Genomic DNA, 13967 nt, shown 5'->3' on the forward strand with positions numbered 1-13967 from the left:
CTTAAGAGAAGAGTTAGCGTTCCCTTTGAATTGAGTGTGATTCATCCTTGGCTGTTCTTTTCATTTCTACTTCTCATAATCGCGTTTCCTGGCGTTTGAGGGTTCATTAATTGAATTGTCGAGCGTTGCTTTCTTCTATGTGCATATGAGTCACATATTTTTCGTGAAGGGAATCAGGTGGATGACTGTTTGGCAAATTTTGGAGTGGACCATCCTGGAGTTTATTGGTGGGACTCTTGTCCTCCTTGTGCTATTGCTACGTATCATCATAATCTTTCTCTTCGTCCCAATTTTCGATTTTGTTAGGATGGGTTTTAAATTTTTGTTTTTTTTTGGGTAACTGGGTTTTTGTGTTTCAAGCAGTTTTCTACTTCTTGTTAGGGTTAGCTTCTAAAGTTTTTTTTGCGGGTATTGGCCTAGTTCCCCCGCTTGTATTACTTTTCTTTTTTTTCTTCTTCATATTATTAATAAAATCTAGTAGAGAGGGGACGGATGCGCGCGAGGGAGGGGGGTGGTGTTTCTACGTGCAACCGTCCTTTCTCCTAGCACATGATTGTTGATAAAGAGCTAATCTCGTCTAATTCATCTCTACAAATTATATAAAAAAATGGTGACTAGAGCGAGATTAAAGGATATAGTGTGGTGGCCGGAGTCAAGACTCGAAGAAGGTGGTGGTGGCTAGGTTCGAGATCCACCGACAAAGTGATGGTAGTGGCTATGTTCAAGATCGATCGACGGAGGGGTGGTGGTGGCTAGGTTCAAGATTGACTGATGGAGAATTAGAGACAAGGACTGGCAGAGGTGGAACATAAGGGAGAAGGAGAGCTCAACAGACGAAGAATTAGGGAGGACGGAGGAGGAGTCGAGAGAACAGAGGAGGAGTCGAGAGAAGAGAGAGAGCAGTCGACAGAGAGAGATAGAGAGTGAGGTCAAGAGAGGTTAGGGTTAATTATAAATAAACGGTTGAGATTAATCTCAAAAAAATTCAACGGCCTATAATAATCAAAACTATATATTTAATTATATATAAAAATTGTCCAGTTTGGTTCGGGATTCTTGAATGAAGGCAGGTTGAATACCAAAACGTGTACCGAAAGTTTCCGTCTCGGTTCAATATGGATTACCGAACTGTTCGGGATTCGTTGGTTCGGGATTTTTTGGTCGAATTCGGGTAATTCGGGATCTTTTTCCAGCCTTACTTTTTTCCTTGCACTTGAATGGCCAAGGTTCCCCTTTCTTTTTTTGAGCGCGTGCGAAATCACCATCACTATTCATGATGATTGCATTTTTATCACTTGTTTGCTAAAGAGATCCTTTGATACCTGGTCCTGATCTCATCTCTTTGTTCTCTTTCATGGTTGATTGAGTCAAGCCACAGATCCACACTGAACAGGTAAGTTATATATATCACAATTAGCAGGGTATATAATAGTTATTGCCAATATTACAACCACAATAATATATAGTAATGCATAATGTTGGAGTCGCTAAATATGCTCATAAGTTTGTTGACCAAACACATTGGAGTTATTATTTGTCAATAAAACTAAATGAAGTTCAAAATAGTTCCACACTTAGAAGCTACAAGGGGAGACTTGAACATGATGACAACCCAATTAATAAATCAAAATTGTCTCAAATATTTATTATCACTGAACAAAACTTGATAAATACAGCAGTAATTAGTAGTCATGCATTGTACTATTGAACGAATAACAGTAATAGATTTTCCTTCTGTGTTTGTAGAAGATGCACAAATTTATGCATTTTACATGCATAAAAATATTTAAGTTAGACGATCCAGCTAGTAAGGTATGAAATCCAAATATTTCCTCTTAGTTGAACTTTTTAAGTTCCACACTACCAAAAAATAATGGTTGCCCAACAAATCTTTACGTGACGGGACAAATTTCATCGTAAAGACCTTTACCTCGAAAACAATCAACATTTAAGGTTTACTCAAAACCTTTAAATGACAAATGAGTGTCGTAGGGCAAGTATTATGCCGTTGGGCAAAATTTTGGCACCAAGAAACTAAAAAATGGTGTGCCACAGCAGAGAGTTTTCCCGACAAACTTGATATTGGTCGGCTAGGAATCATTTGCCTGACAACAATGTCCGTCGGCTAAGAGTATTGTCTGTGGTCAAAAGTCCAACAATGACATGTGATAAATACCCACTAACACAACCTTTGCTTGACATTTAGCTATTACTTGCCCGACGGAGCATTTAGTCGGCCAAACCTAGATTCATCAATGTATAAGTCTGTGCTTTACTCTTCCTTTTTCTCCTCCATACCTTCAGTTTCCTCTTTCTGCTCTGTGCTTTCCTGTTTATCTTTCTCCCTTCTCCCCTTCTTCTTTACTTCAATACCCTTATTCCCACTACCAAACCCTATGAAATAGTTTTTAGGATCTAACCGTCAAATATGTTTGCATACTTCAAGATCTCCTAAGCAAAAAATCACCCAAAAAACGTTCGGAGGATGGGACAAAACAATGTGACGTTAAAAACAAACATTCACACTTTAACGATCGTTTTAGTTCCGATTTTATTCATTTTTTGCGAATACTATCCTCAACTCTACAAGAATAAGATGAACGAACCTGATCATGCATGAAAATAGTTAAAAAAAAAATAATGGATATAACAAAAAGTTACATTGTACTTAACGGAAGTATAGAAAAAACACTAATGGAATCGACACTTTCTAGGAAACTAGTTTTCACGATCCAACCACCAAATATGTTGGCACATACTTCGAGATCTCCTACACACAAAAAATCATAAAAAAAAAAGTTTGTAGATTAGGTAACCGGACGATATCATTTGACGTATAAAAACTAAAATTCACGATTTAAAGGTCATTTTAGCTCCAATTTTGTTCATTTTTTGCAAATACAATCCTCAACTTTATAAGAATAAATGAACCCGACCATGCATTAAATGTTTAAAATAGTGGATACAACAAAAAGTTACATTGTACTTCATGGAATTATAGGAAAAACGCTAACTGTTTTGGGATCGATGCTTTAGAAGAGGACACGTATTCTGTGAAACTAGTTTCTATGATCCAACCCTCAAACAGGTCTGCATATACTTCGAGATCTCCTATGAAAAAAAATCACCGAAAAAAAGGTTCAAAATGAAAAGTATCAGGTGATCAAATTTTATTTATATTTTAATTTAATTTTAATGGATAGGAAAAATCGGTGCCAAATAAAGAAAACCGGGACAAGAAGTTGTACCATCACCACTCCAGTTCTCAACCCTTTTTTTACAGAGTTAAGGAATGGCAGCTGGGAAGCTAGGGAGAAGTTCCTGGAGGTGGTGGTTTGGGGGGAGACGCATACCAATTATGGCAACGAGGTCACATACGAAATTTATGTAAGTATTTATTTATATTTTTAATTGTAAATTTCATAACAATAATTAAGGTTTAAATTATAATCGACAACCTTACCTTGTATCCCTTTTTTTTTTTTTTTTTTGGTAGGCTTTTGTGATGCAAAAGAAAGACGTGTACCTTGCCAACCTCTAAGTACTGATGGAACGAGTTGGGCAAAGGAAGGGTAAGGAAGTCTGCAGCCCATAGAAGGGTCAAGTTTGAGAAGTGGGGTTTTCTTCTTCATCCAGCTCTACTCCATTGATCAAGACTGATTCCAGACTTTAGCAGGTAGAGATGGAGTTGGCGCACCAAAGAGAATTATTGCGCTTCTACTTCATTATCGTATCCCAATCCTTATCAGCTTCTGGCATTAGGATTCTCAAGCCGCCGACCGAGCTTTGTAGCAATTCCAAGAGCCTTTGAATAGTCGTTTGAGGAGCTGCTCCAGCAATCACAAGACCCCCATCACAATAGTTTACATTTTTTTTTCTTTTTACTTTTTTTGTAAAATAATTGTACAAACATTTTTTTTTTTTGGGTTGTAAATTATTATTCTCCATTTTTACAATATTTATTGTTTTTAAAATGTTCGAATTTAATATTTTTTATTGTAATAATTATTGTTTTTTAAATTGTAAAATTAAATAAATTCTTTAATAGTTTTTTTTTAATTTTTTAATTTTTATAAATTTAATAATTATTTGCCCGGTGGAGCTGTTGTCCCGCACAAGCTTTATTTTACCCGACGATCATGCCGGCGGTTTAAGCTCACCCGCATTATTTAGTTATGTCTTAGCCAACGAGGTTTGTTCCGTCAATTAAGATGTCTTCGATTGGAGCAATTGGTCAACGCACTCTTGCCTGACAACATATTTTGTCGGGTAAACTATACTTTACCCGATGAACATGTTTATCCGTTTGACCAATTATTTTTTACCGAGTTTTAGGTGATAAATCCTCCTTTTACCCGATAGAGATTTTCCGTCTGACAAAGTGTGTGTGTGTGTTTTTGTTTTTTGGTAGTGTCATAACTTTTGTAGCTAATTCGATCTTAATTAAATTATTTCATAGAAAATAAAACAATCATCATCATCTTCATCAAACATGAAATACCAATCAAATCGAATCATGCGTACAAATTCATTCCAAAAAGAAGAAAAGGGCAAAGGAAGGAGACAGTAATACACACACACACACATACATATATATATATATATATATATGTATATATTATTATTATTATTATTATTCATGAATTACAAACGATCATTTACTTGGGAATTTCGTCTTCTGTCAAAGCAAGGAGAACCATGCATAATTGACGTTAACCTTCATCGTTTGTAAAAGGTTGATCATCAGCAGCAGTAGAACTGTTGTTATTCGTGTTATAATCTTTATTTTCTACTTGTTCTGGTAGAGTTGATAAAACTTCATCATTTGAACTGCTGGATCCATTCTGCTCCTCATCCGTCAAGGCATATTTTTCGGGTGATTCATTGATTTGCCCACCACTGCCTGTACTAAGACCTGGCCTTGTGTCTCCAGAAGCACATCTTCTAAACAAACGAAAAACAATGAAGATTAAAGTAAAAACAAAAGTAACGTTACAAATTAATATTTTCTATGATAATCAACTTAAAGTTCCTTAATTTTGTGATACAAGTAAATCATTCATTTTTTTCCAACTTATTTAATAAGGATATATAACACTTCCCTCATTTTTTGCCCATCATCTAGTCATCTATATGAATCAAAGAAATTAATGGTTTATCATGAAGTTATGCTTGTAACAATAATCATCAATTTGTTCCCTACACACACACACACGCGGTCTCCAGATTGGATTTTTTTTTTTTTTTTTTTTTTTTTTTAAGTTAATGATTTAAAGAGTTGCAATTGATCTCATTGTATAGAACTACAAAAATTCATGTGTACATTTATTCTTGAGAAGTCACAATAGTAGACCAACATATAATTAATTGGGTGAATGAAAATGCCAGTCTATCTCAAGTCGTATTTTATTGTAAATAACTAAAGGTAACTTATGTGCTTTTAAAGATATGTTGCGCCTTTTTAGTCAAAATGATATGTGAGATTGACATAATATCTCACTTTGTCTTTGAGATTAAAATTCGATAGAAGTGGTCCCTGAGTTTGTCCACTGTCAATCATTTAGATCATTTTGTGAAAAATCTTAGTTAGATTGAGGTTATTTTTGTCTAATCCACCCCTTCACTTGCTTTTTCATTTATTGGAGATTTTTTGCGGAATGACCAAAATGATTAACGGTGGACAAACTTAGGGACTACTGTTATCGATTTTCAATGTTAAGGATCAAAGTAAGGAGTTATGCTAATCTCAATAATCATTTTGGATAAAGAGCCAAGATATTCATGGCGCTTACTCTAAAATAACAAGATATATTGGGGAATCAAAATAAAAAAATGTCACTCTTATCACACTTTTCATATCATATTTGTACCATTTTTCTAAGAATGGTGTGACCCATCTGTATTGATGAGTCTTACCTCTATTTGATAGGTGGTACAAATGTGGTATAAAAAATATGATGAAGTCTAGCATTACTCCGAAAGAAAAGATAGGGAGAATTAGTATACAGAAAGACCAATCAACTTACACGGTAATAATTTTCCATTGCATGGCCTTCAATATGGGTATTTGGAGCATGGTCTTTGAAATGAAGCCTCTAATAACAGCCATATATTTAGCAACTACAGATGGTTCGTACGCACTTCTATTACTTTGCTCAAAAACTCAAAGTTTGCTGTTTTTTTTTGTTTTTTTTTTTTTTTTTTGTTTTTTTGGTTTTTGTTTGTGTCATCTCTTCTTTAAGCCCACGGGAAGTTTTATAGCAGAGACGACTAATATGACAACCATTATAAAAAGAATAAAAACGTAGCAGTACCATATACAAAGATAAATGAATAGTTAAAAAACGATCCACCGATCATATTCTTATGTAAAAATGGAGTTGGTAAGTAAAAATAATAATTTATAAATGATAATTAAATGTAGCAATACCTAAACCCTTAGTAAGTTGTCATGTAGACTGTGGTCCTGACTTTGTTTTCTCATTGATGACCAAGGCTTTATCTAAAACAAATGGAGTTGGTAGCTAATTATGTGCTCATTTGGAAGTGTTTTCAAAATAATTGAAAACGTTTTTAGAGGAAATATTTTTGGAATCCAAAAGCAATTCAAGTATTTTTTCAGGATTCACTGTCATTTTACTAAAAATTGGTTTAAAAAATATTATAATAAAAAACACTTTCAACTATTTTAAAAGTATTTTCAAATGTAACCTTTAACAAGAATTCAATCTCCAGATAGCAAAGTTCACTTAATTGGTTTATTTTTATATATTTACGATTATGTCATGCATACATGAATTGGCCATGGTGACTTAACTTTTTATTTAGTTATCTGCGTGTGTGAATTCATGATTACATGCGTGTGTGACTTTGATTAGCCCTTCCCAAGTTTTTTAAGTCCCACAACAGTGACTTCTTGTTGAAAAGTATCAGAATATTGCATGAATGATTCAGTCAATGGAAAAAAAAAAAAAAGTATCACAATTAAGATGCCTAAGCTTTTATATTTTCTATAGCTGGAGATGATAATTTATAGCTACTACGAACTGCAATAATATAATTTGAGTTGCTAAATCTGTTCACCAGATAATTTTTCAAAAGGTTAACATCTGGACATGTATCCGCTTCTGTTTTGCATTGACCAAGGTTTAATTACGCTAAGAACGTCTAGGACTTTGAAACTAACTAGCTAATAGGTTGTTTAGTATCAATCTGCAGATTATGTCATCGTAATTCTGAATTTATTGATCACTTATCTCTTAGTTGTGAGTTTGCACAATGTACTTGATTTTAGCTTGCTACTCAATTTGGCATTGTTCTTCCTTTTATTGTTAGTGTTTTCTCGAAGGGAATTGTTATTAGTATTCCAAAAATCTCATTCTACACTCCAAACTTTCTGTATTATAAAAGAAAAATACACTTATAAGGAGTGTAGAATGAGATTTTTGAAATACTAATAACGCTTCCTTTCTTGAATTTCTAACTTGCTTTTGTGTTGCAGAGGTTTTTTCCACAACTTCACAATGTTTAGCCGACTGTGGGAGTTTTCTTATTGTTGGATATTTAAAAATACGTACGTAATAAATTGAAGTTTGAAAATAGGTCTCTTTCTTTTCCACACCTTTTATGTTCAACCCAAATTAAAAAATAGTCTCTTAAATCTGAATTGATGTGTGTAAAGCTTCTTCTATTGCTCTAGTTCTTTCACATCCTTCTTCGTATCCTTGGGGCTTGCTAAGGCTGACCCATGTCCTGCAACTTGTGGCTGGGTTTTTCGATACTGGACGAGTTATTTTTTTAGTGGTTTCTTCCATAGTTTGCATCGTTTCGTCCCTCAATATATAAGATTCTGCTATTATATTTCTGAAGCCAAAAATAATCATAAGGCGACACGTAAATTTTTGGATAGAAAATGACAAAAATACCTTTGAGCCATACCGAGATTCCTACGCGCGAGCAGGGGGAAATTATCCCTCAAGCAAGTCAAAAGTGTCCAAAATTCAAAATTATTTCATCTACCCTCATCCTATATTCTCCGCAAAGTAATTACTTCATAACCCCCAAAACATTTCTTTTAAATTATGTTAATTAGTCAATTAATGGATTTATTACCTAATTAATCTATTAATGACTAATTAACTACAAATTACACCCAAAAAATACCACAAATGGCCGGTCCCTATTCTCCTAATAGGGTTGACTATATCCCTATAAATAGCTCTCCATTCTCTCAAAAAACTACTTCCAAATCTCTTGCAAAACTCTACAAAATTCTCCAAATACTCTTCCCTCAAAATTCTAACTTTGGCATCGGAGATTCTTCGGCCAAAGCCCCCCCCCCCAAAAAAAAAAATCATCATGGGCACGTGAGGCTTTTTGGCCTTGACCAAAGGTGTGATTTGTTTTGTACGTGCAATTTTTTCCAAGAAGGATAAGGCGGAAATTTGCATCCACAAATTGATGCTTTCATTGAGAGTTGAGTCCCACACTCATAGAAGACTCTCGCATCCAAGGTTTTCTATTTTCTTGTCCATTTGTAGATTTTTCGTATGTTCTTATTATTAGAATTTTTAATTGTAAAAATTCTTTGATAAAACGTAAAAGAGAAGTACAATGACTAGAAATTTAGAAAATTCAACAAATGAAAATTTCAACATTCAAGAGATAGGACCACGGCGATCCACAAGGCTAAATGTGACAATAGGTGGAGTGGCACCACCACCACGAGTTTCCACCACGGGAACCACCGCAGTGGCTACCTGCGGCGAGGTCCATAGTGTCACCACCACGGCCCGAGCCGTGACATCCAAGGAAGCTCATGGCACTAAGGCCACGGCCCAAGCCATGCCACTCTATGCCCAACGCGTTGCCAAGCCGAGCCCAAGCCTTACACCCACGTGCATTACACGCCGAGTAGCCCACTCTCGTGGCCTAGCCTGCTTTCGCCGAGCAACCTACTCTCATGGCCCAGCCTGCTCCCGTCAAGCAGCCCACTCTCGTGGCCCAGCCTGCTCTAGCGACCTAGCCCACTCCCATGGCCCAGCCTGTTCTCGTGGCCTAGCCCACTCCCGTGGCCCAGCCTGCTCCTACCGAGCAGCCCACTCTCGTGGTGCAACTTGCTCTCACGCCTAGCCTACTCCCATAACCCAACCTACTCTCACGGCATTCTAAGCAGCCTAAATCGGCCCAAGACTATCTCAACCATCTGGACCAACCATCGAGCCGGGGGTATTTTCACCACGTTTCTCCGCAAATTTGACATTTCCCAATTCAAATCTCGTGCCTGAAGCCTACCACACTTCCACTGCTCAAGGAGGCATATTCCTTCCAAGCTCTTCTAATCCAAATGGCGAACAACATTTGTCTCGACAAGTCATAAAGTTGATGAGCACCCTTACACAATAGACAACCTTGGTGAATCAACTCTTGCAACGCACCGAGATCCAATGTGCCCCGGATGAAGTGTCCCGAAGAAGGACAAGGGTAGACGAACCTCTCCACCAGCGTCCCGGCAAGCAACCACTTAACCAGTCGCGAACCGAGTGTTCTAACGGAGTACACCCCTGACTGGACCCCTGAGATAGCGTATACTCCCGTCTTAGCGCGTGGAGGAGCGTGCACTCTTAGTTAGGCCCACAGACAAACATACACTCACGGTTGGGGTCATACTCCGATAATCAACGTGAGCAACCTTCCAAGTGAAGTGTTCATTTGCGATAAGACTCGCAAGGAGCATCATCCACCTCACATCGAAGTAGGCAATACAGAGGATGGAGAGAAGCGGTCACTCAATCCGGCTCAAGTTCAACTAGCAGCCGATGAGTTACCTACTCGCCTGCTAGGAACATACCACGCCCACCACAGCAATGGCATAAACGAGCCGAACACATAGAAGAGCAGCCTAAACCAGCATGTCACATGCCAGTTGAGAGCTTTGCCACCCCTAACAAAGGCAAATTCAAGAAGAAGTAGAAAAACTCATGACCGAGCGATTGTGTAATTTCCCGCGCAACGAAGCTATTGACAAAGCGCTCCGATGAGACATAACCAACATAAGCGAGTCATCTTTCAATGACAAGATCGAGCAGACGGGACAACCCCATATAGATTGCTGGATATAAAAACTACTTATGTTCCGACAAATGTAGCAACTCAGCCTAATGGCATGCCAGGGGCAGACGAGTACCAGAATGACACACCAGCCCAACTACCAAGAATCGGGGGTAGGCTAAGGATTATTTCGATTATCCCAACCATCTAGCTTTCCTCAGCTACACTCATGACAATGATTTCCATACTCTCCAGTGCGAGAGGATAAACTAATTGCTCTCTAATGCGAGAGGGTAAACCAATTCCCCGACACCCAAAAGGGTCTGCTCTCCAGTGCGAGAAGATAAACTAATTGCTCTCCAGTGCGAGAAGGTAAACGAATTCCCCGACACCCAGAAGGATTTGCTTTCCAGTGCAAATGGATAATCTAATTGTTCTCCAGTGCGAGAGAGTAAACCAATTCCCCGACACTCATATGGGTTTGCTCTCTAGTGCGAAAGGATAAACTAATTGCTCTCCAGTGCGAGAGTGTAAACCAATTTCCTGACACCCATATAGGTCTGCTCTCCAGCGCGAGAGTTTGCTCTCTAGTGCGATAGGGTAAACCAATTCCCCGACACCCATATGGGTCTGCTCTCCAGTGCGAAAGGGTAAACTAAATCCCCGACATCAATCTGGGTAAGCTCTCCAATGCGAGAAGGCCACATAGCTCAAAAGATCGAATGCTTGAAGATCAACTAGGCAACAAATGGTTAGGGGGGCAGCAACCACCTTTACACTTAACAGTTTGCTCATCCGACACTTCATCTTCAACAACTTCGATCTTGGCAGCTCCATCCTTGACTGCTCCATCTACAGCAGCTGAGAAATCAAACTCAAGCAGTTTCCTCATTTTTAGCAAGCAGCCTAAACCATTGCCTGTGCAACGCCACTTCCTCAGCCCGTACCGAGCCAGTCCTTGGCTTCAATCAAGCCAAGCAGCACAAGCAATGTCCCCTGCTAAACCACCTCATTGGCCCATGCCAAGTCGACTCCTGGCCCCTAACAACCGACGTGTCGCACCACCCTGACGGCTGCCCCGCAATAGCACTATCTATGAAGAAGACAAGAAAAATGAAATTTTTCTTACATCAGTGTGGAACAGAGAAAACGAAGAAAGCAACGAAAGACGATCCTTTGCACGGGCAAGATGTAGAAGATTGCTAGATGAGAGGGAACAAATATCCTATAAGCTCTCTCTCTTTTGTAGGGTAGAATAAATCGCTCTTCAAAGTTGATTTAATAACCCACTTAAGGTGAGCTTAAATAGGCTTTGAGAGAAATTTGTTTACCTTTCCTAGAAGGATCTAATTTCCTATTAAAGAGAGAATCTACATCAAAATAGGAAGCAGTCCAAAGTTTCCTAAAGCAAGAAAATCTCTACACCTGTTGCCTTTTTCTGCGAGCAACCCAACAAGTGTGGGGGCATTTGTGGAGCCAAAATCAACCACGAGGTGACACATGGATTTTTGGATAAAAGAGGACAAAAATACCCTTAAGGCATACCGGGATTCCTATGCGGGAGCAGCGGGCAATCATCCTTCAACCAAGTCAAAAGTGTCCAAAATAGGTAATAAATTCAAAACTATTTCATCCACCCTCATCCTATATTCTCCACAAGGTAATTATTCCATAACCCCCAAAACATTTCTTTTAAATTATGTTAATTAGTCAATTAATGGATTTATTACCTGATTAATCTATTCATAGCTAATTAACTACAAATTACACCCAAAAAATACCACAAATGGTTGGTGCCTATTCTCCTAATAGGGCCCGCCATATCCCTATAAATAGCTCTCCATTCTCTCAGAAAACTACTTCCAAGTCTCTTGCAAAACTCTACAAAGTTCTCCAAACATTCTTCTCTCAAAATTCTAACTTTGGCATTGGATCATGGGCGCGTAAGGCTTTTTGGCCTTGACCAAAGATGTGATTTGTTTTGTAAGTGCAATTTTGTGCAAGAATAAGAAGGCAGAAATTTGCATCCACAATATTGAATTGAAAGGAAAAAATCTTAATATATATTTGTGAGACGCTAATTATGAAATACTTTTGGCTCCGCCATTGCATAAAGCACTTAACAATATTGATTATTTATTATACATGTCTGGAAATAAAGCAGTTACAGTAACGAAATCACACTCACGAACACAAACACAAATATCTAAGAAAGAGGGAGAGAAGACTTATTCCATCATATAGAATCCACATCACACAGCTTATCTCTTAATTAAAAAGCGTAAATTTATAATTAGTCAACCGGTAGAGCCAGTCTTTTCTGTTGTAGCTTTTGTATCTCCGTTACTTTGCTTGCCATCGTTCTGATCAGTCTTTGAGCTGCTGATTTCATCAGAAACATCCTGCTGTTTCAACGTATTCGTCCCATTGATTTTCCCACCGCCCCCTTTGCTGATGGGCTTGCTATCTTCACATCTATGATAAAAAATAAAAAATAAAAGTATTTAATCAAAATCCTAGAAACAAATACGAGTGAAATGAGTGTGGTGAATCACTTTCCTTATCACAAAACCAAATGTTGATTTTAAAGGGTCCAAGTAAACTTTCATTACCAAGGAAATATCAAATTAAATAGATATATGTATATAAATGTTGTCCAATATACAAAAATGTAATACTAATCTCATGCATGCAATTATAATGAAACCACCATACATTCTTGAGCGACTAATATTCCTCCTGCTGGCGTGCATACGGTTGTGATGCGTGATCTGCAGTCTGCACATATAGACTCCAATACAATCATATAATTGGCAACACAATCAACAAATTAACTAATGATTTCTATTTTTTTTTTCAGATATATAAAAACAATTAAACAAAAAAATTTAAGTGCTTTAATTCTGAGAAGTTAATTCGATCACTTACATATTCCCGGGTCGATGCCGGTAGGTCTCGCAACTGGGAATTTGGACGATGTTGGTTTTTAGCATGACGATGAAACCACGCACAATTCGAGCCATGATCTTTGTAATTTAGAGTGATCAGTTTACTAACTGCGCGTGGGTTTCTGAGTGGAGACAAAGTATGAGGTTTATATAGAGTGAGTATGCATGGCAACTTGTACTTTAATTAGAGCTTTTATTCTTCTTTATTTTCCTCCTTTTTGTCTTTTTTTCCCTATAGGCTATAGTGACGTAGGAGATAAAGATAAAGGCTTAGGCTTGTAAAGTGTTTGTCCATGATTGAGTTCCTTTTTTTGGTTTTTTTTTTTTTTTTTTTTTTTTTTTTTTTAACAATTCAGCTGGTTATTTTGTCACGACAATTTATTATTATGAGAGTTGGAAAAATTTATAAAAGCATTTTAGCTTATTTCTGATCACCATCTTGTAATTCATCCATGCCAAGAATTAAACTCAAGACGTGTCATTAGGAATACAGATATGAAACCGTCCACAACTACCGAGTTACCCGTAGTGGTGGTCCATGATTGAGTTGGGTTATACGCATTCCTCCGTCAACGGTTTGTATAGCCATTCTTTATTTGTATTAGCTCTTCCTAAGTTCTTATTCGTCAAAGTCCTTGCACACGTATTTTGAAATTGATCGGATATCAGTCGAATCACTGAATTTTGTTTTGAAGGAAATGCTTTGTATTCACAATCTAATGAAGAAACCATCTTATCTTATGGTTAATGGCAGATGATGAAGATGATATGCTAGAACACTATTTGGCTGAGAAGTCGAACTTATCAACCCACTATTCGAAGAGAGTCACCAACTAGATCTAAAAACGACTGAATGAGAGCACCGTCTAATGAACAGATGGGTTACTGGAAGATTTGCTCAAGGCGTCAGCGAAGATGCTAGGGAGGGGAACGAATAGGATGACGAAGACCAAACTTAGGCGTGAGTGA

The 13967-nt window shown here is 37.6% G+C and overlaps 1 protein-coding gene across 1 annotated transcript; it reads right to left on the minus strand.

Moving 5' to 3' along the window:
• Positions 1-12131: 12131 nt before the first annotated feature.
• On the minus strand, positions 12132-13135 carry LOC137714119 (uncharacterized). The gene is made up of 3 exons (XM_068453403.2): positions 12979-13135; positions 12766-12828; positions 12132-12525 (listed from the first exon to the last, which is right to left on the minus strand). Exons 1-3 carry the CDS (start codon positions 13071-13073, stop codon positions 12348-12350), a joined length of 336 nt encoding a protein of 111 aa, XP_068309504.2. The 5' UTR covers positions 13074-13135; the 3' UTR covers positions 12132-12347.
• Between the last annotated feature and the right edge of the window lie 832 nt (positions 13136-13967).

Source organism: Pyrus communis, chromosome 3 (assembly GCF_041283825.1).
Source record: "Pyrus communis isolate YQ-2024b chromosome 3, ASM4128382v1, whole genome shotgun sequence".
NCBI lineage: Eukaryota > Viridiplantae > Streptophyta > Magnoliopsida > Rosales > Rosaceae > Pyrus > Pyrus communis.

Bases quoted from the DNA above. Each gene is read 5' to 3' on its own strand.
- LOC137714119 (XM_068453403.2), bottom strand. From the start codon at position 13,073: ATGGCTCGAATTGTGCGTGGTTTCATCGTCATGCTAAAAACCAACATC. The intron at 12,829-12,978 runs GTAAGTGATCGA...CTATATGTGCAG, and splicing joins CGGCATCGACCCGGGAATAT to ACTGCAGATCACGCATCACA. The intron at 12,526-12,765 runs GTATGGTGGTTT...TTTTTATCATAG, and splicing joins AATATTAGTCGCTCAAGAAT to ATGTGAAGATAGCAAGCCCA.